Below are 26,985 nucleotides of genomic sequence, written 5' to 3'. Positions count from 1 at the left end.
GGTTGTTGTCTCTTTGACACATTCCCCGTTGCCATTCTCAATTTTATTTTAAGATATACAGATTCCTAGCTGGGAAAACAATCTTAGGCCGTTAGTTTTCTCAGTTTAATTGTTTCATATTTTTCATGTCGGGGCCTTTTATAGCCGACTGTACGGTATGGTTTTTTCTCGTTGTTGAAGGCCGTACTGTAGCCTGTAATTGCTTAAATCCACTTCATTTGAACTTTGGTGGATAGTTTTTTATTTCAAATAACCAAAATAATCCTAATGGAAACAAATTTATAACCTAAGTTACAGAAAATTGAAAAAAAGAATGATTTGATCTTTTTTATTGACAGATGTACGACGGTAAACCAATTTTATTGAAATAAGATAACCATGATCAAGCAATAGTAATAATGTAGATATTGAACACGGGATCCACTGTAAACTACCCTTAGGGCAAACATGACAAAGATTAACATGATTATGTTCCTTTCATTAATAAAATGGTGAAGTACATTTGCCAATTGAAAGTGTCAGATTTTGGAAAAAACGTAGAGAAAACTCTTCGCGAAAGTGGAAAGTATAGTTCTATCATTCAAAAATTTGTCTGACGAAGAAACAAATATATATTTCATTTTTATCTTTGAAATTGTAAAAAAAGGGAGTGGAACCCTACCAATTTTTTATTTGTATTTGATTTTAGTGCTCAGAGTATTGGTGCTTCTTTCATGTTCAATAAGATTAATTTTACAAGCCGAGTTCAGGTCTCTACATTAGCATAGAATTAATTTGATCAAAACTGATAACCTGGTTTCATAGTGGATTTTGGTTTTATTTACTTTTTCACAACCTGACATGCTAACGTTAGTTTTCTCGTTTAAAATTGTTTTACATTAATTTTTTGTCTTTTATAGGGCTTTTATACAGGTTATAGCTGACTATGCGCGGTATGGGTTTTACTCATTGTTGAAGGCCGTACGGTGACCGATAGTTGTTAACTTCTGTGTCATTTGGTCTCTGGTGGAGAGTTGTCTCATTGGCAATCATACAACATCTTCTTATTTTTATATTATCAAAGATTAAATCTTCATTTCTATGGCTGGTCATGGCTCTCTTCTTTACATCTGCCGTCATGTCTCGATTCAACAGAGTGTTATTTGTGCATTATTTCGTCTCTTGCGCTTTTGCTCACATATATAGGCCTATATTCTTACATTTTTCTAAGTGGAATTTTTAGAGTGTCACTAATGTGTTACTCCAGTTTTCTAGCTGTTTAATGTCTTTTTGTAATATATTTATATCATGATCATTCTCGTCTCCTATAATCAGGATATTTTAGCGTCTTGTGTATCAATTGCGAATAAGTATAAGTGTCTGGTAGGTCATTCGTGTAAAGTACAATTATAGGCGTACAAGTTATAGGCAGACTACTCTAGGCACTTGTCTCTATTTGTACTTGTCTGCCTGTGAGACTACCATATAGTGTATAACTGTTTTCTGAGCTATGTCATCTGATAGCCTTGACCATGAGTTCATTTGATTACTTAAAATAAGATTTTACCACTTTTTTAAATGCATTTCCTCCTTTTAATGTAAAAACTTGATAATCAATGTGATACCTAAGGACGAACACATTCTAGTTTTACTGCTGAAATGAAATGAGACCGGTATCTGCATACCTATAATATCGAACGTTTTTACCTATTCAGGTAATACTTCCGGTTCGGAAAATTAAACCTAATTCAAAATATATGTGCAAATAGCTTAATTGTAATTAATAACCAACTGTAAATTTGAAAGAAGTAAGTAAATAAGTTATATGTGAATGACTTAAACTGAGGTAAACGTGTTTTTACGATTAATTTACTTACAAAAGCAAACAGGTAATTTTTACAGGTTATAAAAGTGACTCAGTTTCAAACTGGAAAATGCCGTTTATAGCAATTGAATCAGTTATGTTTCAGTCTTTTTATAGAACTGTAAAAAGAACAGGCGAGAATAAACTGCAATCCTGAAATCAAGCAAACTAAAAATTACTAAAATGTCAGTTAATGTTTATTGTGATATCATTTTTCTTACACAACACTGACTGTACATGTATCATGTGTATGTGAGAGTTTTTCAAAAATAACTAAATGACTCATTATTTAATCTTATTATCTTATTTTTTACTCAATATTGACAATCCCAAAAGTTGGGGGAATCTCAATTACATGAAAAGAATAATATCAAGGATTTGTATAGTATCTTACTATACAAATCCTTGACTTCATATAAAAAAATTAATGTTGCATTTACCTGCTTACAGTACATGGCCAAAAGTATTTGTCTCAAGTTTGTGATTTTTCACTATGTATTTCATCTGGGACTATTATACTAATAGTCCTGGATTTCATATAAAACGATAATATTTCAAAGAAATATTGTGGTGACATTTCTGGTTGGTTTTTCATCAACTTATTCCAGTAGAGTGAGGAATTGTCCCAGGCTTTGTCACTTATTTGTTTATTTGGTTATATTTTTGTTGTGGAGTGTTTTGCTCTAGATTTCAACCAAATTAAATCCATTTAGATATATTCATATCAAGAGAAAATAATAATTGATGACAAAACTTTGACCAAATAAACAAATATACTTTAGAAGATAAGGGTTTTACTCATTGTTGAAGGCCGTACAGTGACCTATAGTTGTTAATTTCTGTGTCATTTGGTCTCTTGTGGAGAGTTGTCTCATTGGCTATCAATCATACCTGGTAACCACATCTTCTTATTTTTATATTTAGACGAGTCTGTGTCTTTAAACACTTTTTTTTGTAAAAATCCAACAAATAATGCCTTCAAAATAATTTTTAAAAAAAATGTGGTTTATACACATGTATGATGAAATATATGGCAAAAAAGAAAGGTGACGAATACTTCTTAAAATCCAATATATATCTTTTGCGTTTGTAGGAAATTTATATCCCTACAATTGTGGTCAAGTGGTTGCATCCTATACAATGCATCAACATGCATGTTCTTACCCTACCCTCTCTGCATGTTAAAAACCCTTGCAACAACTCTTTGAGGGGTCCTTAGGTGGCCTGTTTCAAGGCTAAGTTCTGTCCCTATCCAATTTACCCTCATTTTCCAGTGGCAGTCAAAATTTCCCGCTTTCCTTTATTGACCCCTATTACAGGACCTACCTACATGTATTGTATGTATTGTTAATTTGTCGAAACTGTTAATTTGTTCTTGTCCTAAACATTCATGAAATATTTGCCACTGGACATTAAGCAAAGAATAACCAATCAATACTTAGATAGTGTGTATAATGGTTGTCCTTTCTGACTAGATATGTGTTCTTCTTTTGCAACTTGCAAGGCTTCTTTTTAAACCCATCTTCATGTATATTTATGATTATTCTATCAGCAGAGGTGGCAGGGGTTTTCAAAAGGAATTGAGTCTTTCCACCATGTATATAAAAAGGAAATGTTGTATGTTTGCCAATGAGACAATTATCCACCAGAATCCAAATGACTTTGATTTAACGATCTATAGTTCACAAAACAGCCTTCAACAATGAGCAAAACACATACCCTTACATATACATGTAGTCAGTCACAAAAGGTTCTGACAAAATGTGAAACAATTGAAATGAGAAACCAATGGCATGGTTTACAAAATGTATGACAAAACAGTGATTAAAAAATTATGACAGGCAGAAACCAACTACAATCCTCCCCTATAGCTGCTGACTCCAATAGAATAACAAAAAGTCTGCATTCAAACAAAAAAAAAAAATGGAAATAAATTGCATTTCTAAAATCAAAGTTTGCTGGTTTAAGTAAAAATATTTAGTGATAATTTTAGGCTCAAGACAGCTGCCACATTGTCCATACACCCATTGTAACTTAATGTACATGTAGTTCTAAGATACATCACTTTATTTAGTTCTAATGCCAGATGAAATTATGTTTACAATATATTTGTAGATCAAAGTACTACATGAAACAGCAGAATGCTTTCCAGACAAGTATTGAAGATTTTTATGACAATTACCAATGTTCTATTCTTTGTAAGTAGATTAAGGTCATGTATACTTGTAGTACTTCAATGTATGTATTTAATACCAGTTAAGCAACTTAAATTTATCATTATTGTTTAAAGAAAATATATGTATTGGTATTGATTGGACACTCCGAAAACAAAAGTTTTAAACCTATTGAACATATTTATATGTTTAATTTAGCATTGATTATTATGCATGTTACATAATACAATATATATACATGAAGGCATGAATAAACATTAGAAGGAGGAAATTTCTCTGTTTGAATCATATACAAATTTATCCTACTTCATGTTCATGTAGTATAAGGATGCGTATAGAAGCATCACTCTGATTGACATTTTACACCACAAAGGGCACAAACTTGTATCAATGTTACTTCACAAAGGGCACAAACTTGTATCAATGTTACTTCACAAAGGTCACAAACTTGTATCAATGTTACTTCACAAAGGGCACAAACTTGTATCAATGTCAGTGTTCTCCCTAGATATTTCATATAGCATCCTGGTAAACAGGGAAATTTGAAATACCATCTTGTTTCTAAAAATATAGCATCACTACCATAACATAATCTATAAGAAAACCAATTTAGATAGCATCACATTCAAGAAATATACCATCACATTACCATGATGCTAAAAGACCCTGGGGAGAACACTGCAACATTTACTTCACAAAGGGCACAAACTTGTATCAATGTTACTTCACAAAGGGCACAAACTTGTATCAATGTTACTTCACAAACGGCACAAACTTGTATCAATGTTACTTCAGAGATAAATTCATACATGCTCATGATCAGTGATTCACAATCATTTGATGTGGTGTAAGATGAATCTAGTGGTATATACATGTAGGAGCAAATCCTCAAAATATAGGTCATTAATGACATTATTAGCTACATTTTATGCCTTGTTGACCTCAAAGATGTATATTATATATAAAAATAAGAAGTTGTATGATTGCCAATAAGACAACTTTCTACAAGAGACCAAATCACGTAGAATAAAGCAATCATTGGTCACAATACGGCCTTGAACAATGAGCAAAACCCATGCAGCATAGACATTATAACAAGCTATAAAAGGCCCTGACATGACAAATGTAACAACAATTCTTAAGAGAAAACAAACAGCCTGATTAATGGATTAATGTACAAAACAAGATTTTCCAGTATCTATTTAATTTGAGGACAAGACAAACTATAAAATCATATATTACCAGTGTCTTTACTTTTCAGCTTTACCAGAGCCTTAAAATAAAAAGTTATATTACATGTAGTATTTTATGTTCAGAATATTAATAATACGCTTGAGAAAATTTAAAATTAAAAAAATTCCTTTATTTAACTTCAATTTTCAAGAAAACTAGCCTGTACCTATGTTTAAATTGAGAGTTTTTGGGGTAAAGGTTGCATAAAGTGCAATAAAATCCCTACAACCAACAGCTTGATAGCTGTAGTTCAACTTCTTCTCTACCTGTGTTTTGTGAGCAAACATAACATAGTTTAGTGAGATGTACATTCTTTAGATCCTATCAATTCCATGTCAGCAATTTTAAATTTATTTAAAGATAGTATATGCTCAGATGTTTACAAAATGAAATGTGTGTCTTTTACCATATTAATTAGTCAAGAAAACATTTTTATTAAAAATTACACAAGTTGCAGAAAATAGTTCATGATGACCATGATGTATGAATTAATCTGTTGCCATAATTTTATTATCTAATTATAACCCAATTTACAATATTGCTTATATATGTTTCTTTAGTTTACAATGGTAAATTGAAAGCAATCTTTTCCTGTCAGTGCTCACAAGCACTGTGATTCAATTATCTCATTTTGTGGTACAAAATGTACATAATAAAAATTAAACAACATTATACAATGAAAAACTGTCCCAAATCCCCTTAAGGTCAAACACTTGATTTTCCAGTGTTTAGCCTGTCCTCATGGAAATATTTCAGGACAAGTCTAATACAATTCATTATGAAAGGTTCTTACATAAAGTCATAACTTCAGCCTGATCAGTGATTTAATATTGACCACCAAATAACTCCATTGTAACATTAGAACTTACTCTTTTTTTCAGATTATAGCGGGAGTTATGTTAGGAATAGGGATATGGATAGCAGTAGACAAGATCTTCATATCAGATATAATTGGTACAGACCTATTTAATGCTGGGGCATATCTCATGATAATATGTGGTTCTGTCCTCATATTGATATCTATATGGGGATGCCTTAGTACTGTACAAATGAAGAGAATGTATATTATGATTGTAAGTTATTTCCCCTTATATAAGATTTCCATTTAATTTTGTGTTAAAGCTGTCGTTACACATGTTTCATTGAAAGGATGTTGTATCTTTTTAGAGAATGTATATTGTTGATTCCTTTATTATTGTGGGTACTAATTTTCATGGTTTGAGGAAAACTAGTATTTTTTAGATATTTGAATTGTATTGCAATGGGACCCATAGGGAATTTTTTTTCTTGCCAATTCAAATTCATTAACATTTTGAGTAATTGTTAAGGCAAGCCTGAAAAGCAGATATCCAAACACAGTTATTGTATGCTATATACATGTATCATAATATATCTATATACATGTATAAACCATATAGAATAAAAATTCTTTCCTTTCTCTAAACTGCTTCTTTTGCTTTTATTTGTCATTTTTATTGTTGCATTATCAATCTGAGCTAATTGCTGGTCATTTTCTTAAGAACATAATAAAATAGTCACTTTAAACTCAATTTCTTTCTTATCGTATCACCAAAGAGAAATCCCTCTAGGATTTGTTGCTTATTTTATATCATTTTGTCAAGAATATGATTCAGGTAGAACTGTTAAATTAAATATCCAACTTATTATAGCATCATTGACAGGCCTCTTGGATTTCATTTTCATATGTTTTTAAAATTTGTTGTAACAAAACTGAGAATTAATTATCAATTTCTTAGAAAACGCTTCTGCTTACAACATCATTTCATCATATTCTTAAAGAAAATTTGAAGAAAGATATACAAGTATTGACTTGATCATGGTTCTCTGATCTTACCAGGGGAGTTAACTTTTGCAAAATTATGTTTACTTAAGGAGGAGATAATTACTCTTCATTCACTGCAAATTAACCAAATTTTACACGGTTTTGTAAGATTACAAAAAAAAAACAATTATGTGCATCCCTTTTTCATTTTTTTTCCTGAGAGAGAGATAGAGTGATTGAAATAATACCCCCCAAAAAAACAAAAACAAAACAAAAATAAATTGAATCAATGAGTTTGGATAGTCTTTGTCTTGCCTTGTCAAAGTCAGACATCAGGTGCTGTTTCCAGCTACGTCAACAGTTAATGAAGTTTTTGATTAGTTCAGTTTGAAGGGAACTATTTATGGTTAGTCAATGATATTTGGTAAGTAGTTATATTGCAGTGAATTGGCACAACTCATTTCTGTGGACCTTCCCCCTAAGTAATGGTCTGTTCACTTTGAATAATCATATTTTACATTTTACAAAGGAAAACATTTATCTGGTTCTACAGTTTATTCAAAGAACTAAAGAACGGTTATATGATCTATAAAAAAAAATTCCTCAAAGATAAATTAGGGTGACTTATATTTTTCAAATCAGTTTGAAATATAAAAGTATTTTTAAAACTATCCTCATATTTCTAGATAGTTTGTAAGCTTTATTGTAGTAGTCAACATATAATACAATTTACAAATATCTACCAAAATGTATAAAACTTTATCAAATGACTAAGATATTTTATTCTCTATTTTAGTATTTTGTAGCTGTTCTAGTCTCATTTATTATGTTAATTGGTGCTGGAATTATGGCAGCAGCATTTCAAGGAGAAGTAAGTAACACAAATCATCTGACCTTTATAAAGGGTCACTAAGTAGTTAAAGGATATTTGATATTTATCATGAAAACTGTAAAATTCAGAAATTTTTGGGTGCATTTATTGAGATTGTTAAGCAATGGACATAAATGTGAGAATTAATTGTTGCAATTTATTATATGACTATAAATTTTCTGTTTTCTCGTTGGCTAAAAGCATAGGAAATCCTCTTTGATAAAACATTATAGTCACCGCTGCAAAAATCATGAGAGGTTAATATAGGATTTGGAACGGCGTCCGTGTACCTAAATATAGATATTCAAAGGCAACGTCAATGACTTAGTTTTATGATGTCAAGTAAAATCCTGTTTTTTCTTTTTCTTGATTTCGGTGTATTTTTTTCTCCTCTTCTTATTTTTTAGTAAACTTTATTGAATATTTCAATTTCAACATGAAAATTAGCAACTGCAAAAGCAGATGATATATTTAGTATAAAAACAGGGAGCAGTTTTAAAAGTATCTTGAGCAAATACTAAAAAATTGGAGAAGGATAAAAAGTCTTATAAAAAAAACAGTTGTTGACTTTTGATTTCAGTTGATACAATGATTTATCAATGCCAGAGATATGACATTCACCCTTGACCATTGGCCTCGTTGGATATCATATTTATTTTATATCATAATTGTATATGATCAGAAAATGCTGCATACAAATAATGCTATCAATATTAGAAATGTGAGTCTCTTTTTTTGCTACACCTATCCTGTCACAATTTTAGCAATGGTGCAAACATTGCAAAGATTTCTGAATTTACTGTATTCGGTAATTTACAGTGAGAAAGTTGTAAGTTTCTCAACCCAGTCTGTTCCTACATCTTTGTACTGGCTGTCTTGTAAATACATGTACATGTATAACATATGTAAAGTGTGGCAGGCTATACAAGTCAATTTTGTAAGTGGAAATTTGTAAAGATAATAATGACAGAGTTAGTGTGTGATTAACTGAAGAAAAAAAAACAAAATTATAGATTATCGTTGGTCATCTCAACGAGATTGATTTTCTCGCTTGAGCCAATACAGCGAAAGTGAGAAAAGCAATCAAGTTGAGATGACCAATGATAATCTGTTTATCGCTATTTTGCCTATGATAACGTTGATGTTTACATTGACAACGGCATGTGCACCCTTAGTTTTTAGCGATGATTTTTCATATCACTCTACTGTGCTAAGAAAGGAAATTATCAGTCAGTAAGATCAAAGGAAAATTTCGTAAAACAGCGATAAATTACAATATTTTAAGGTGAAAGATTTTATTACATACAATTACAAAATTAATCAAGCCAAAAATGTAAGTAGATTTGTTTTTCCATTAGTTGAAATTTACCATATAATTGTGTATACATGTACCAAATAAACAGATAAATCACAAGGTCAAAGCAGACAATTGGTAGACTGAAAAAAATGGATGTTTCTTGATATCATGGTTATCTTTTGAACCATATTTTCCTTATAGAAAATTTTGGATTTAGTTTTGTTTCTGGACATTTGTTGTGTCAGAAATTAGATCTTTGCATAGATAATGCTTCTTCAGGAGATGACAGCAATTGAATGTGAGGTCAATGAGTCAAAGTTCAGGGTCAATGGCAGATATTAATAGACAATCATTTAGGAAAAATTAGGATTTTCAGGAAATAAAGGTTTTTATTGTTTATGGATACTATATGTTTTTAACCCCAATGTCAGCAATTGCTATCATTTGACATAGGTTTTCAGCAGACTTTACAGTTTTCATCAAACCCTGGCAGTCCAAGCAGTAGTTTATGCCTCCCCACAAACAAAGACCTTTGACCCCTATAAGAGTTAAATCTTGTCTGATGTGTGTCCTGCTTATAACTTTTGTTCCATAAAACTTAGGTTGACCAAACTTGGTATGTTGATACATCATGGGATGGGGTGTTACATATCAAAGTCAGGTCACTCTGACCTTGAGTTTGACTTTTGCAAAAGCAGCATACTGACCTTGACCTTTAATTTCTGAATTTACAGTATACAAACCTCTCACTTTGTTAGCTTTAGTTAATCCTAAAAATATGACAATTTATATAGCTATATCGTTGTTTGTTTACACAATATAGAGTACTTAGCTAGACTACCTGATATATTGCTTAAGCTAATAATTAATGAATGACTAGATTGAATTGAATGTTGGTTGAGAATAAAATAGACTTTAGTCATTCAAGTCTATAAGTAAGATGACAAAGTGTGATAAATGTCATTAGATCATTCCTTTGACCGAATTCTCCCAAGAAAATGTTCCTCCAAGATAGATTTGCTACTCTGGAGATTTAATCAAAAAGTGTATATTTTTATGTTAACAGTTATTAACTACTTGTATTTGACATGACCTTTTCAGATTAAATCCACCATGTTAGCTTCCATGAGAGCAACATTACAAAGTTATTATGGCTATGAAGGAACTCGGGCAGATACAGTTACACATTCTTGGGATACGACTCAGACATTGGTAAGTTGCATCAGCTGACAGCTAGAATTTCAGTTTAGAATAACTTCTTGTTCTAAAATAGCTTATATTTGAAAAGAGGGGCATAAAGGGGGGTATCTACACAGAAGAATGCGAAATAAAATTGCCATTTCACGATGAACGAACATTTAAAAATTTCTTGCACATTGATCTTTTTACCCATTTCACTAAACACGGTGAATAACGAACCTTTTTCAAGGCTGCATGCGAAATAAAAATGGCAAAACACGTTGCATGAAAATAACCCTTTACCACCCTCTGAAATGGACAGTAATAAAACATATGAAGTACAGGTATTCATATGATTCTGTAGTTTAAGTATATGTTTACCATGTTTACCATTGACAAAACTTTTATGCCAATTTGAAATATTCAGTAGTTTACATGCCATTGCAGGTAGGGCTATGTTCATATCAAGCATATTTCATGCAACATTTCAACAAATTGCCTCTATCAGCTCTCTGGTATGTAAAATTATGGTGACCATGGTGAAAGGGCTATAGTAAGGGCAGCTCATGCAAGTTATAGTTGTATCAATAAAAAGATAGGTACACATGCACATACAGAGTGCCAAAGAAATTTTTTCCAGTTTTCATACGACAGCAAAAATATTTTCTAGTTTCAGGACAATAACTTGTGTGTAAGTGTATGGATCTTTATGAAATTGTACTACAAGGTTCCATATCACAAAAGGAAAGCTGGGTTTGAGTTTGGGGGTAATTGCCCTAAATGTTCAGAAATTTGGGACCTAAAAGGGGCCTAAAAACAAGCATTTTTCTAGAATGCAGACAATAACTTGTGTTCAAGTGTATGGATCTCTCTGAAATTGTACTGCAAGGTACCATACCACAAAGGGAAGGCTGGGATTGAGTTTGGGGTGATGAATCATAAGGGGGTTCAAAAAATTTGGGGGAGGGATTTTTTTTTCTTTAAAATTTTCCATTTTAAATGGGTTATTTCTGATTTATATATAAAAGCAAATAATAATGATATGGTTTGAATAGGTAAATTAAAAAATTTTAAACTTTAGACCACATTCATTCTGTGTCAGAAACCTATGCTGTGTCAAATATTTAATCGCAATCCAAATTCAGTGCTGTATCAAGCTTGAATGTTGTGTCCATACTTGCCCCAACTGTTCAGGGTTCGACCTCTGCAGTTGTATCAAGCTGCACCCAGCGAAGCATTTTTTTAAATATTTTTTATCTGTTAATTTGTGAGAGAAAAATAGAGGGGGAAGATACCAAAGGAGAAATTCAAATCATATAAGTCACAGAGTACTACAGTACTGCAGAAAACGAAAACAACCAAAAGACAAAGATAATGAGTCAACAACACCACATAGAAACTCAAAAATGAGCAACATGATGGTGCTCTAGAAGGGTTAGCAGATCCTGCTCAACATGGGACAACCTTGACAAACTTGAGCCAGCACTTTCAAAATCCAACTCACTATGTCTGTCTTGTATAAAGAAGGAAATATTCTTATTCATTTATATTAGCATATTATTGTCCAGAACATGTATGTTATATTTGCTGTTGGATGTTAAGCAACCATCAATCAATCACTACTTTATATTTCAGTTACGATGTTGTGCAGTAGAAGACCGTGATTACAGATTATATAGAGAGTCATGGTTTTACAAAACACAAATAGGTTAGTCAGTTAGGTATTGAACAGTTAATCTGTGTTAAGTGGTTATTTAGATGTCATATAGTGCTTGGCATATATCATAAATAATTTTGTAAGTCGCCTTGGTTGGACTAGCTGTCATAATGTCTGCATTGTGAATACTATCAGATTATTATATGGCATTTTTCATATCATATGTTCTATCAGCCTTCGGTTCAATATCAGCCCAAGAGCTGAAGGCTCGATTGTATTTTGAATGTCATTAAAGAACAGAGTTCCAATATCTCCTGTGTTGCACATATATTCTATGTGTCCAAGGAAGGGCTTTTTAAAATTATCTGAGACAGTTGAAGACTTGAGAGCAATTTCTGATATATTTTATATTTCCAAAGGAGTATAACTCATTAAAAATATTTGATTCCGCACTTATTTTAGAAATTGTCCAACACATTGCTGTTATAAACCTTTGATATGAATTTGATAAAAATCTGGCAAAAATTGAACACGTGAGAGCACTTACCATACAAATTTCCATATGATTTATATCTCTAAGGGGCATAACTCTTTTAAAACTATTTGATCTGCACTTATTTTCGAAATTGTCTGAAACATTGCTTTTATAAACCTTTATATGAATTTGATAAAAATCTGGCAAAAATTGTACATGTGAGAGCGCTTACAATGCAAATTTCAATATAACTTATATTTCTAAGCGGCATAACTCTTTTAAAAATAAATAATTGGCACCGATTTTAGAACTTGCATGGAACAGTGCTGATATAAACCTATTATTTAAGTTTCATAAAAATTCTGGCAAGAATTGTTTACATGAGAGCGCTAACAATGCAATTTTTCGTATAATTAATATTACTAAGGGGCATAACTCTTTTTATGCCCCCGCCGTAGCGGAGGCGGCATTAAGTTTTACCTTTGTCCGTCTGTACATCCGTCTGTACGTATGTCCCAAAGTTGGTTTCCGTTCTCTAACTTTAGTTTGCCACAACCAAATGTCATGAAACTTGTACACAATGCTTATTACCACAAAACACAGATCAGGTTTGAATTTTGGTGGCGTCACTTCAACTGTTCTAGAGTTATGCTCCTTTACAAATGGAAAAATTGCTGAATTTTTCGTTTCCATTCTCCAACTTTAGTTTGCCTCAACCAAATGTTATGAAACTTATACACAATGCTTATTACCACATGATACAGATCAAGTTTGTAATTGGGTGGCGTCACTTTTACCGTTCTTGGGTTATGCCCCTTTATAAACATAAAAATTGTTGAATTTTTCATTTCTGTTCTCTAACTTTAGTTTGCCTTAACCAAATGTTATGAAACTTATACACAATGCTTATTACCACAAAATACAGATCATGTTTGAATATTGGTAGTATCACTTTTACTGTTCTAGAGTTATGCCAGTTTACAAATGGAAAAATTGCTGAATTTTTCGTTTCTGTTCTTTAACTTTAGTTTGCCTTAACCAAATGTTATGAAACTTATACACAATCCTTATTACCACAAAACTCATATCAAGTACAAATTTGGGTAGTGTCACTTTTACTGTTTTTCAGTTATGTCCCTTTATAACTTCATATGATATGCAAGCGGGGGCATCATCTGTGTCCCTTGAACACATTCCCCATGTATTCAAAATGATTCATCAGCATTGATTTTCGAAATTTTCCCAGACATTGCTGATATAAACCTACAATATAAGTTTCATAAAAATTTGGCATGAATTGTACACATGATATTGCTAACGATGGAATTTTCTATATAATTAATGCTTCCAAGGGACATAACCCTTTTCAAAATAGTTGATAAGCACTGATTTTCGAACTCGTTTGAGACATCACTGATATAAATCTATGATATAAGTTTTATAAAAATCTGGCAAGAATTGTTCATGTGAGAGCGCTACTAAGACAGGAGGGACGGACCCTCGGTTTTTCTATGTCCCCAGCAACCCGTTGCGCAGGGGACACAAATTTTGCTTCTCCCTTAATAAAGTTAAGTATAATCATTTAGAAAGTACAGTTAAAGAGGATTTGTTCAAGGACTTAAACTTATACAAAGTCTATTTTGTTTAAATCATTTGGAAAAGGGATTAGTAACTCATATTTATTATCAAGAAGCTTTTTGATAATTTTTGATGATGAGATATTGTATGCAATAATTGAAGATTGAATTTTATGACAGAGCAAGGTGTACAGAGAGGAGAAATAAAGTATGTACCAGAGTCTTGTTGTGTGTATACAGAAAGATATCAACAGTATGTTAACCTGCAGACATGCCAGAAATCTACACATATGGCACCAGGGTCTGATACAGACAGGGGAAATAACCCTGCTTTATATTATACAGTGAGTAATACTTTTCAGACAAAGGAATTGATACTGGTCTTTATTACACAGGAATAAGTCCTCGAAGAAAGGGGAAATAATCCTCGTCTTTAAAACACAGTAATGTAAAACCCCCCTAACCTAAAATGCTGGATCCGCCCCTGCTTGTTTTTAAAACATAGTGAACATAATCAATTCTTGCATGTGATCTTTTCATGGTAATTAATAAGAACAACTCTTTATTATGTATTTAAACTTTTGTCTAGTCTCATTACATTTTGAAATCATTACTTAGGATGAAGACATGTACTAAAACCATGGTCTTTATTTCACCACGAGTAATACTTGAAGACAGGGATAGTAATCCTTTTCTTATTTACACAGTGAGAAATACTAGAGATTCTGAAATGAATGATGAATGTAAATAAAAGATATTGTTTTGATGCCCCACCTACGATAGTAGAGGGGCATTATGTTTTTTGGTCTGTGTGTCCGTTCGTACGTCTGTCAGTCTGTCCGTTCGTCCGTCTGTCCTGCTTCAGGTTAAAGTTTTTGGTCAAGGTAGTTTTTGATGAAATTGAAGTCCAATCAACTTGAAACTTAGTACACATGTTCCCTATGATATGATCTTTCTAATTTTAATGCCAAATTAGAGTTTTGACCCCATTTCACAGTCCACTGAACATAGAAAATGATAGTGCGAGTGGGGCATCCGTGTATTATGGACACATTCTTGTCCACAATTGTCTTGTGATGATTATTAAATTTTAACGATTGATTCTATGTAAGTAAGACAGGATAATAGGTGGTGAATTTGGCCCATAAAGTAAACTATTACAGATGCATAAGAATTTAGATATGAAATGCTTGGTAAATATATGCAAAGACTTTAGTGATTTTTTTCAATAGCCTGAGTATTTACTCTGATATTGAGGCTTAATTTTTGTCTCACCTGCTACAAAAGTCACTGTATGCGTGACATAGGTATTACTATCTGTAAACTATTTGTATAAAGCTTTATATTTCAGAAGGTAGAAGACCTGAATGCTTCATATCTTGTATGCAGATACCTTATGTTACAAAGTTTCCATCAATCATATTTCCATTGTCCTTGGCCTCATTTTCAGGGTTCAACGACTGCTTAAAAAAAAAAAATGAGTTTTTTTCATGTGAATTTCTCACTTATAATAAGTAATAGGATTACTATATTTGGTATATGGGTTCCTTGCAATGTCTACATGTCTGTCAGACAGAGTTTACCTGACCTCGACCTCATTTTGTGGATCAGTGATCAAGGTTAAAGTTACATGATTGGGTCCGTTTTTCAAATACTATAAGCAGTAGGTCAATTATATTTGGTGTATGGAATGATTGTAATGGGTACATGTCAGTCTGGCAGGTTTCATCTGACCTTGACCTCATTTTCATGGTTCCTTGGTCAATTGGTCAATGTTAAGTTTTTGTGTTTTTGTCTGTTTTTCAAGTACTATAAGCAATAGGTCGACTATATTTGGTGTATGGAATGATTCTAAGGTGTACATGTCTGTCTGGCAGGTATCATCTGACCTTGACCTCATTTTCATGGTTCATTGGTCAATGTTAAGTTTTTGTGTTTTTGTCTGTTTTTCAAGTACTATAAGCAATAGGTAAACTATATTTGGTGTATGAAATGATTGTAAGGTTTACATGTCTGTCTGACACGATTTATCTGACCTTGACCTCATTGTCATAGATCTTTAAAAATGTAATGCATTTAGTAAAACCTTTGTCTTTAAGATTTTCAACATAAAATCAATGTCAACAATAAAGCAGGGGAGACATTTCAGCGTGTGCACTCTTGTTTGTTTTAAAATTGTACAATAATTAAGTTTTGCCACATATATGGAATCGACAAACATAGATCCCATGCAAGAACCAGGAAATTATTTTAAGAATGTTTTTTTTATTTCATCTAGATTAGATTCACCAGAAATTGTGGTACATGTAGATTAAAGAGTGTGATACTTTTTGTAATTTAATACTGCATGTCAAATAACTGTTTGAAAAGGCCAATAAACGAATGATGTAGTTTCACAATATGATAAGAGTGACTTTTCTATGCTATAATTACATTTGTTATCCTCAAGATTGTATCTTTTTAGTATGATCTCAACATTGATAAAGGCATACATTGAAATCTTGCAAAACTCTTTGAAAAATTAGACAAAGAAATACTTTTATCAATAATTTGCTGAAGAACCACTCAAAGAATAAAAAACTGGTATATACATATATGGCTGTTGAATTTTAGAGTGTGGAAATTTACATATAAATAGAGGTTTTATGGAAACGCTAAGAATAGAAATGAATGAAAGTTTGTTTGGTTTTTTGTATTTTGTTGACATGAAGCAGATTTCAAAGCAACGCAGATGTTTAAGCAGCTTTCTTTTTACAGGGTTGTTACCAGGCAGCTGTAAATTTTGTACAAGGAAATGCAGAGGTATTGGTAGGAATGGGCTTTGGATTTTCCGTAATATTGGTATGTTTAGGCTACTGAAACATAGTGTAGTGAAATTGTAAATCTATAAAACAAATTTAACTGATTTAATCAAAATTTCATAGTGAATACTGAATGTAATATGAAGTCAATACACATGATGTGCATATGATATTGTAAACCATGGTTAAAGTCATATTGACTTTTATACAGAAAAGACTATATTATAGGATTAAACACACTTTTAAAGGAATTTATTGGTGTATAAACTGGACCAAGTCACTCACAAACAAATAAAAGTCTTATGAGATGTTTGTGAGTGACTTGGTCCAGTTTATACACCAATGAATTCCTTTAAAAAGACATTTAATCCTTATAATTCTGTAAAATTGGAGAAAAGGAATTTAATTTTCCAATTCGTAACTTCTATCACAGGTAAATTGTATATTTGTGTCATTGAATTGGCCTATCGCATGTATATAAATTTTTTGGTTAATGCAATAAAATATACTCCATGAAATTTGCTATCTGAAAAAAAATAAACTACAAAAACATCTTATTATCATTCAAATGAATGTTTTGTGTTTATTATTTAATTTAACAATGAATGCAAAGTGAAAATAGATATTTTTAATGTCGAGCCGATTTGTGTTATTATCGCCGCCATCTTGTTTACTAGGTTACAGAAAGTAGTTTGGTCAACATCGTCTATTGAAAAAGAAATAACGTCAAGAGCCACTACCGGAACCCCTCTCAACCAATCATATAAACATATTCCCTAATATTCAAATCATATAAGAATGATACATGTACCAAAGTAAAAGGACTTGTAATGAATTTGTTAAGCATACACTATAATCAAAGGATCAACATGAATAGATTAAAATAAAATATTGTTGGTAATCACTACTGTAAATTCAGAAATTATTGCGATGTTTTTATTATTGCGAAAAATGCGACAGGGTTATAATCGCAATAATTTAAACTCCCATTTTGAAATTTTTTATATGAATTAAACAGGATGTTTCTCAATATCGCAAAAATTAAAATCACATTTTAGTCTAAAATGACAAAGTCGCAATAATAAATGCACGCAATAATTTCTGAATTTACAGTATGTAGTTTTATAGCAATTACAAATTTCAAAAAATAAGAGAGGAATTAAACATGTATAAGATAATGATAGACAGTGGAAATGCACATTGCATACATTAAATAAACTGTTAACACAGAGATATGTCCTTGCCTTTTTGTTATTTTGATAATGCAAATGTTGAAATAAAAATAGCAATACTTTTAACATGTGAGTTATGCAAATATTCAAAGTCAATGGACCATGACTGAAGGAACATGGCTAAACAATTTCCATGGAACTGAGATGTGTCAATGCTAATACACCTGCATACCAAATACCATTGACTTATCATAAGTCGTTCCCTTTAAACAAACCTAAACACAAACATTAATTTGTAAACTATGTAAAAGTTTCAAAGTTAATGAACCATGATGAGAGGGTGGGGCTATATAATCTCCATGGAAATGAGACTGCCAATAAATAAATTTGCATACCAAATATCATTGACATAACATTATCAGTTCATCTTAAACTGATCTAATCACAAACTAATACATGTGAACCAAGAAAAAGTTTCAAAGTCAATAGACCATGACTGATGGGGCAAGGCCAAATATTCTCCATGGAAATGAGATATGCCAATGCTTATACAACTGCATACCAAATATCACTGACCTACCACTAGGGGTTCCCCATAAACTGACCTAATCTCAAACTAATACATGTAAACTCAGCAAAAGTTTCAAAGTCAATAGACCATGACAGGGGGAAGGACCAAATAATCTCCATGGAAATGAGATGTGCTAATGCATACCAAATATCTTTGAACTACCACTAGTGGTTCACCATAAACTAGACTTAGGTTATCACAAACTAAAACATTGTTGATGCCGCCGCCAACGCTGGAAAAAGCATACCTATGTCTCATTTTTTGACTCTGCCAAGACCAGACAAAAATGGACAAATGCATATCGGGATGTTTGCAGGAAACTCTTGTAACTTATATTTTAAATTGAAATACATGTACTGTGGATTCATTATTAGTCCCCTACCGAAGAAGTCGAAGGGGACTTTAGGATTGCACTCCGTCCATCTGTCTGTCTGTCCTTCTGTCAGTCCGGCAAATCAGTTTTCCACACTTTTTTCTTCATGCTTGAAGATATTAATTAGATATTTGGTATATTGTTTTATCATAACAAGTTACAGATCAAGTTCGAATTTTGTTCCGGTCTGATAATTTTGTGCAGAGTTATAGTCCTTGGACTTAAAAAATTCACTCAAATATTCAGTTTTCCGCACTTTTTTTCGTCATTCTTGAAGATATTGATTTAATAATTGGTAAATTGTTTTATCATGACAAGTTACAGATCAAGTTCGAATTTTGTTCCAATCTGATGATTTTTTGCAGAGTTATGGCCCTTGGACTTAGAAAATTCACTCAAATAATCAGTTTTCTGCACTTTTTTTCGTCAAGTTTGAAGATATTGATATGATAATTGGTATATAGTTTTATCATGACAAGTTACAGACCAAGTTTGAATTTCGTTTTGGTTTGATGATTTTTTGCAGAGTTATGGTCCTTGGACTTTTTTTCGTCATGCTTGAAGATATTGACTTGATATTTGTTGTATAGTTTACACCATGACAAGTTATATATCAAGTTAGCATTTTGTTCCAGTACAATTAATTTTTAACCGGTAGGGGACTATGTATTGCCATGCAATACTCTCAGAATGCTTGTTAGTTTCAGTATACCAAGTACAAATGTTCTATAAGCTCCTATGCAGACTTTGGCAAAACCAAGAAATCAAAGATTCATTAAGATGAAATTCTCCCTCAATCCATGAAAATTGGAACCCATAAATATATGATTCCACGTAGCATGTATGTGTTTCGTTTTGTGGCTGCTGTCTCATTTATGGATATCCTATATCATCATTCACTTATATAGAAATGTACTGAACTTGAATTCAAATTTGTTTATAGTGACTATTATTTTAGAGTAACTAGTTTGTTTTGTTTTTCTTTGACAAAGGAATATTTCCACTGGTTTAAGTGCCATATGTTGTGTAATTAGCGAACTGTTTCTGTATTAGCCCTGTTATAAATTTAGGGAATTTGTTGTCAATGTTGTCTTGCCTTGATAGATGTTGTTTCCAGCATCAGCGAGGGCTGCGTCAACAATGTATTAGTTTGTGATTCGGTCAGTTTATTGGGAACCACTAGTGGTAGGTCAATGATATTTGGTATGCAGTTGTATTAATATGGGCACATCTCATTTCCATGGAGATTATTTGGCCTTGCCTCCTCAGACAGTCATGGTCAGATGACTTTGAAATGTTTGCTTACTTTACATGTATAAGTCTGTGATTGGATCAGTTTATGGGGAACCACCAGTGGTAGGTCAATGATATTTTGTATGCAGTTGTATTAGCATTGGCACATCTCATTTCCATGGAGATTGTTTAGCTCTGTACCTTTAGTCATGGTTCATTAGAAGACCATGAAAATTTTTCTTTTAAAATCATACTAAAACATGAAACATAATTTTAACTTTTAAATGTCTTTTTAAGTAAAATAAATACTTAACAAATGTAAGGAATATATCAAAACAAAGGTGAGATCTAGATAATTTGGAACTAGAAGAGATGTATACAGATTTTTTGTATGTGCAAAAAATCTGTATTAATATCAGCAGGGATACATGATCAATATTGCACATGCCAAATTAATCCCATTAGAGCTGATTTGATCATATCATTTAATGATACAATGCTGTAAAACTTTTATAAACTCAGAATATAAAATATGTTTTTCTCAGCATTCTCATTACATTTGAAAGTAATTTAGTCAAATATTTACCAATATGTAACTATATATTTTTATAGATATATGTTATAAATTTGGCCTGAATGACCTCTGACCCTTATGTGGTATTGATCTTTATAATAGATTCACAATGTTTTTATTTCTTTTAGATATGTGGAATGGTATTTTCTATCCTTTTATATAAGAGAATAACCTATGACTTTACACCAGTCAGTACAAGAGAGCGATGAACCTAGCTATACATAGAAGACCTTATATTAAATTCATCTCATAGTAACAGCATTGTAACACATAGTAATCTGTTCCTGATAATACTGAATAACTAATCGGAAAAGTGTGTAATCGTTTCATTCTCAGTGACAAAACATTAATCCGTAGAATCTGAGTAATTTTTTTTATGTGTTTTGTGACTAGTTATTTTTGAAATTCAGTTGAAAACTAAATTTAGTTTCAGGAGTAATATTACTTATTCATTACTAAATTATCTTTGCATAAAAGCTCTATAGTTTAAAAAAGGCCTTTTGATGAATTTTGTTTAGATGGGATTCTGTCAAACATCTACAGTTAATACATTACACACAGTGGAAATACATTTCATATTGTCAATATGTGCCACTAATGCATATTACAATGTTTAGGAATTTTCAAATTTATGTTTTATCGTTGTGAATAATTTTACATCAGATGAACTTTGTGTAAATGATAAGTGTGTGTATGGTTATTATATGCTTCGGTGCTAATTTTTTATATCGCGAAAGAATATCTCATTTTGTACCAACAGCAGGATACATCTATTATGTCATGATCAGTTTCAGTTAAAGTAATGAATTAAATCATTGTTTTAACAGATAATATGAAGATTTTGTATTGACTTTTTACTTGTTCGAACATTTAAAAACTGAAATATTCCCCATAGGAAGTGGAAATATTCCAATAAGGGAGTGTATCTTTGGGATGTATCAAATGCACAACTTGTATTTATAGTGTGTCACACTCCTGGCATGAAAAAGACCCATCCAGCATTATTTGTAAAGAGGATGTTCATATCAGGCCAATACTGGGGTTTAATGATTTTTTGCTGATGAAAATTATCCCAAGATCATTTAAATTTCCAAATAATAAAACAGCATATTCATAGCCTCAGAATTTTTATCATAGAACCAACATCAAACTGTAAAATAATGTAAAAACCATACTTAAAAAGTTTTTTGTTTGACATATTTTATGGGATCAGCTACCATTTTCATGATTATAGAAAACAATTGATTGTAGATAGTATTATATGATTTTTGAGGTAGAAAGACAAGTCTGATTTTATGTCTGTTCTTAGGCTATCTGGTCCATGTGTTGTTCATTGCTGTTTGTCTTTGTCTGTATGTCTGGTGGTTTTTTTTAGAGAAGTTAGGTGCTGGTTGTTGATGCAGTCTGTTGTACTGTATGGTATATTTGTCAATTCTTATTATCCCTTATTGTATTATGTATAGTCTTTTGTGTATTTTATGTGTCACTTGTGTGTTTTTCTCCATTAGGTGTTTAAGTGCTTCAATTATCTCTTACTTGTTTTAATCATGTGCCATTATTCTGTGTTCTTTTTAACAGAGCATTGTAAAATTATTTCTCTGGAACTCAGACTCTTCCTTAAAATAATACATAGATATTTTTGGGGTAAAGGGAAGATAACTTTTGGTATTGTCTTTCTGAACAATTTTCCTTTGGTTGTATAAACTATTCTTATCATAATAAATGATGGAAACTTTTTGAAAAAAAAAATTTGGAGATAAATGCTAGAATTATATGCCTGACATGCCTGAAATATTAATTAAAATAAATTTAGCACTATATTGGAAAAAGGGATGAAAGTGCATTAATTCATGTAAAAAATGATAAGGTTCATATGAAATCTTTTTTTTTTAAATGTTATGTTGAAAAGTCAAATAAATCTTCAAGTAAAGTATTCTAATGATTAAATCATGATATATAAAGCTAATAACAAAATTTATCAGTGTCTGATCCAGAGATGTTATTCATGGGGATGAAATGTGAACAAACATTGTTAACCATATATGGAGAAGGTAGCATGTTCATCTCTATAAGCTATTGTATTCCAAAACAATAAAAAATATATACAGGAAGAGGTATTTCTTATGTGGTATTCAATTATAATAAACATTATGTGTTAACTTGTTTGGAAGGGGGTCATTAAGCACAAAATTCATCCCCATGATTTTAGACACATAGTATTACCTAGATATCAGTGCATGTTGGAACGTTGTTCTGACTTTTATATTGAGTCAAAATAGCAAAACAGATCAAATTAATCAGTTTAACCAGTAAGGGCTCTTCCATTAAAATGTATGTGGGAGGGTAGGAAGGGAAGTTTAATTATTGAATGTGGGTCATGGGTCTTTTTTCAGTATGCGTCTATTACCATTATGCAAAATTATCTAAAAAATGGTTCTTGGTTGTAGGGATATTTTGAAAGTCCCTTCCTACCCTCCCACATACATTTTAATGGAATAGCCCTAAAATGAACATAGATTTAAATTTGAATTCACTGCAAAACTTCTAATCAAGATTCTTCAGTGGAACATGATGCTAGGCAGAGCCTACACTGCCAGAAAAACTGGTGGAAATTTTTCATGTATTGTTTTCAACATATCATTTAGCCAAAATCCTTGGTAATTTTTTTTCCTATTTGTAAATTTTTATATAACCTTTGAACTATTAATGACTTATAACTGATCCTTTTAAACTTCAGCCAAGTTAAACAATGCAATCATCTTTGAAATTCTCTTAAAATACAAAATGAATGCTCCAGATAATGTTTGTATAATAATCTTAATTATAGTATCAAATTGGGCATTTAATAACTCTTTTCTTTTTGTTTCATCTGATAAAAAAGGGGGCCTCGGTGGCCGAGTGGTCTAAGTAGTTACTAATGTAATCACTAGCCAGTCAACACTGAGGTTGTGAGTTCGAACCCTGCTCGTGCAGGTGCACTCGACTCCAATCTTAATTGACTAGGATTGTCAGTTTTCTTATCGAAGGTCAGTGGTTTTCTCCAGGCACTCTGGCTTCCTCCAACAATAAAAACTGGCCGCCACGAAATAGCCCAAGAGTGGTGCTTAAAAGTGGCGTTAAAACACCAAAAATCAAAATCAAATCATCTGATAAAAATAATGTTCAGAAGTGCAAATAAATCTTTGCAGCATTTGTTTATGTTTTTTATACAAAGCTTGATGCTTATTCTCCATGGTTGTGACAGTATTGTAGATTATTATATTGGTAATGATTTATAGATTTGTATATTTGTTGTACATTTGTACTTTGATTATATTGTAAATTTGTATGATTGTTATTCCATTTGTAACATTCCTGATTTGTTTTGTAAAAAATTAATATTTATACACTTTTGTTTACACCACAAACCTTTGAGGTAATTGGACAATAATTAATCACATGATCAATAGTTGCAGATAATCATACTCTTTATGTCAAGCCAATGTCATGACTTCGACTTTCATCTGAAAACTTCATTAAAGATATTCATTTAGATAATTTCCTTGAAGGTATAAATCTGGATTTTATTAAGATTTTTTCCTTTCTTCTTTTTCTTATATATTAGTTCATGTTGTAGATTATAGTTGTCTTAATAAAATTCAGAACTTTTGAGTTGAAAGCAATTTTTTCAGAATTCCACAATCTATTTTCATGTTATATCAAAGACTTAAATTTTTTTACACTTATTTTTTTCATGATGTTGAACCAATTTTTAATGTTTAATCTTATTGCATCAAATATGTGTTGTTCTGGATATTTTGTAGCATTCATGACATATTCTATGCAGATCATAATAAAAATAGAAAAAATATCAGGATTACTATTTTCAACATATCATATGCATGTGTTATGCATAGTGTTTGTGAAACAAAGAAACATGTATATTTTTTTAATATGTAAATCTGCCGATGATTTGGTTCAATATTGAAAAAAATCATATTGAGCACATTTTTTCAGGGTCAATTTGTTGTTTTCAAGTTGTGAATGCTTTTTATTGATTTAGAAAAAAATATAATATGTTTCTATCAGTTAATTAAATGCCTGAGCAACATTAAAAGTATTGTCAATACTTTTGATTCAAATATGTTTCATTCCGTCAAACTATTTGGTTTAGACAATGTTTTTTTTATGTCATCAATGCGATTGTTGATAAAACAGGCTTACTACTGTTGGTAAACTTGAATAATTGACAAAAGAATACAGAGTTTTTCAAGCTGATAGTTGAAAAATGCATGGAATATGTCTGATCTTGAAATATGTAAATTACATAGAAAAATCAGGGTATAGTAAAAATAGTAAAAAAGTTTTTCTGGTAATGGAGATGATATGAATTGAAACTAAATGAAATATGTAATATAAATATTAATTAAACTGAATGAAATATTTAATATAAATATTAATTAAATTAAATTAAAAATTAATTGAAGTTGAAAGATTGGGCAACTTAAAAGAATGATTCAATTATTTATCTAATAACTATAATTGTAAATAAATTTGAAATTAAAATTAAAAAATCAACAAGCAAAAATTTGTTTTCCTCATCATCTATTAGATACTAGATTTTGATAGCTTTATAATAATAAATTGAATTTTTCAACAATTGATTTTTTTAACAATTTTTGTTGTTTTTTATTTTGTTTTTGTTCATTTATTTTTGCAGAAACTTAATTTGTGGTGTTACATAACAAACATATCATATATTATTAAGTTTTTCCAAGATCAAGAAAGATAACTCAATTTAAATTTGTTTAGTCTACCATAACAATTGCATTATTTATTTGTTACATACACACCATACATATATTTATAGATATGATGTGTCTCTTCTTCTGTATTCTCTATTATATATGTTGTTAACTTCTAAATTAGGACATTGTTAACACTGTAAAATATTCACATTCAAGACATTCCAATTATATACAGATTTATCATATGATTATTATCAAGCAATTATTATATAAAAATCTTTGTATTCATTTACTCTTGCCTTTTTATGAACAACATTGTAAGGTTTTATATAAATATATTTTTATTGTAAATAAACCAATGCTTCAACAGTTGTGCATTATTCATGAATGAACTTGAAATACTATGTAGATGGTAGATGCATATGGACATTTACAAATAAACAGCATTGTTTGTTTTTTTGTGTTTAACACTACTTTTAGCACTCTTGGCTATTTCATGGTAACAAGGTTTTATTCAGTGGAATGAGTGTTATTGCCCTTAGAAAACCACTGACTTGGCAGGAAAACCAATCAATTATGATTGGGGTCCGATCTCACAACCTCAGTGTTGACTGACGAGTGATCATTAAAAAGAAGGAACAGAAGAATTCTAAAACAATGTATTTATAAAAGGTTAAAAGGGAGGGAGGGGGTATCCATCAAGAAGGCAGCTACCCAAAAGAGACAAATAGTCTTCAACAATTACCAAGACTTGAGTGTATATAATTCAACTAAGTTGTGAAGGAGTTTAACCAAGACTATCAAAGACTGAATTCCCCAAATACATTTAAAAAAGATAACCATACATTGATAAGGTTCCTGAATTAGAAAATTTTAAAGTTAAGTTGATCAATTCAACTCCTTCAGACAAATAAAATTGAGAATGGAAATGGGGAATGTGTCAAAGAGACAACAAACCGACCAAAGAGCAGAAAGCAGCCAAAGGCCACCAATGGGTCTTCAACACAGGGAGAAAATCCCGCACCCGGAGGCATAGTTCAGCTGGCCCCTAAACAAAAATGTGTTCTAGTTCAGTGAAAGTGGACGTCATACTAAACTCCAAAACATATAAATGAACTAAAGTTGACCATTAGGTGGATTTGGCTAGTGTTTTACTCTGACTGTGTTTGGTCATTGAGTTCTAGACCTGTAGTATTTATACATCCTTTGCTTTAAATTTTTTTTTGGAAAGCATTGCAAACACACCAAATTTATAGAGTGTTAATTACATCTTCCTACACTGGTGGCAAGCTGCTTGAGACACTTACCATGAGACTGAGGCAGTTACTGACTACCAGGTCAAATATTGATAGTTATAAAAACCCATGGAAATATATTAATATTATATCACAACTGCAGTCCTCTTGTATTGTACCAGTCCGTGTCCATCATCATTTAGGATACTA

The 26,985-nt window shown here is 31.3% G+C and overlaps 1 protein-coding gene across 1 annotated transcript; it reads left to right on the top strand.

Moving 5' to 3' along the window:
- Positions 1 to 1,688: 1,688 nt before the first annotated feature.
- LOC127705927 (CD82 antigen-like) lies at positions 1,689 to 25,995 on the top strand. The gene is made up of 9 exons (XM_052210277.1): positions 1,689 to 1,787; positions 3,959 to 4,041; positions 6,132 to 6,323; positions 7,830 to 7,904; positions 10,303 to 10,413; positions 12,016 to 12,088; positions 14,270 to 14,433; positions 16,847 to 16,930; positions 20,942 to 25,995. The coding sequence occupies exons 2-9, from the start codon at positions 3,985 to 3,987 to the stop codon at positions 21,020 to 21,022; spliced, it is 837 nt and encodes a 278-aa protein (XP_052066237.1). The 5' UTR covers positions 1,689 to 1,787; positions 3,959 to 3,984; the 3' UTR covers positions 21,023 to 25,995.
- Positions 25,996 to 26,985: the final 990 nt, after the last annotated feature.

Source organism: Mytilus californianus, unplaced genomic scaffold (assembly GCF_021869535.1).
Source record: "Mytilus californianus isolate M0D057914Y unplaced genomic scaffold, xbMytCali1.0.p SCAF_6, whole genome shotgun sequence".
NCBI lineage: Eukaryota > Metazoa > Mollusca > Bivalvia > Mytilida > Mytilidae > Mytilus > Mytilus californianus.
The sequence above is the reverse complement of the archived record's forward strand: the minus strand, read 5'-3'. Positions and strand labels throughout refer to the sequence as shown.

What these genes read in the sequence shown, in the direction of transcription:
- LOC127705927 (XM_052210277.1), top strand. Translation starts at nt 3,985, where the DNA reads ATGCTTTCCAGACAAGTATTGAAGATTTTTATGACAATTACCAATGTT. An exon ending in GGGATACGACTCAGACATTG is followed by an intron (nt 10,414 to 12,015) that starts GTAAGTTGCATC and finishes TTTATATTTCAG; the next exon opens with TTACGATGTTGTGCAGTAGA. An exon ending in ACCCTGCTTTATATTATACA is followed by an intron (nt 14,434 to 16,846) that starts GTGAGTAATACT and finishes TTCTTTTTACAG; the next exon opens with GGTTGTTACCAGGCAGCTGT.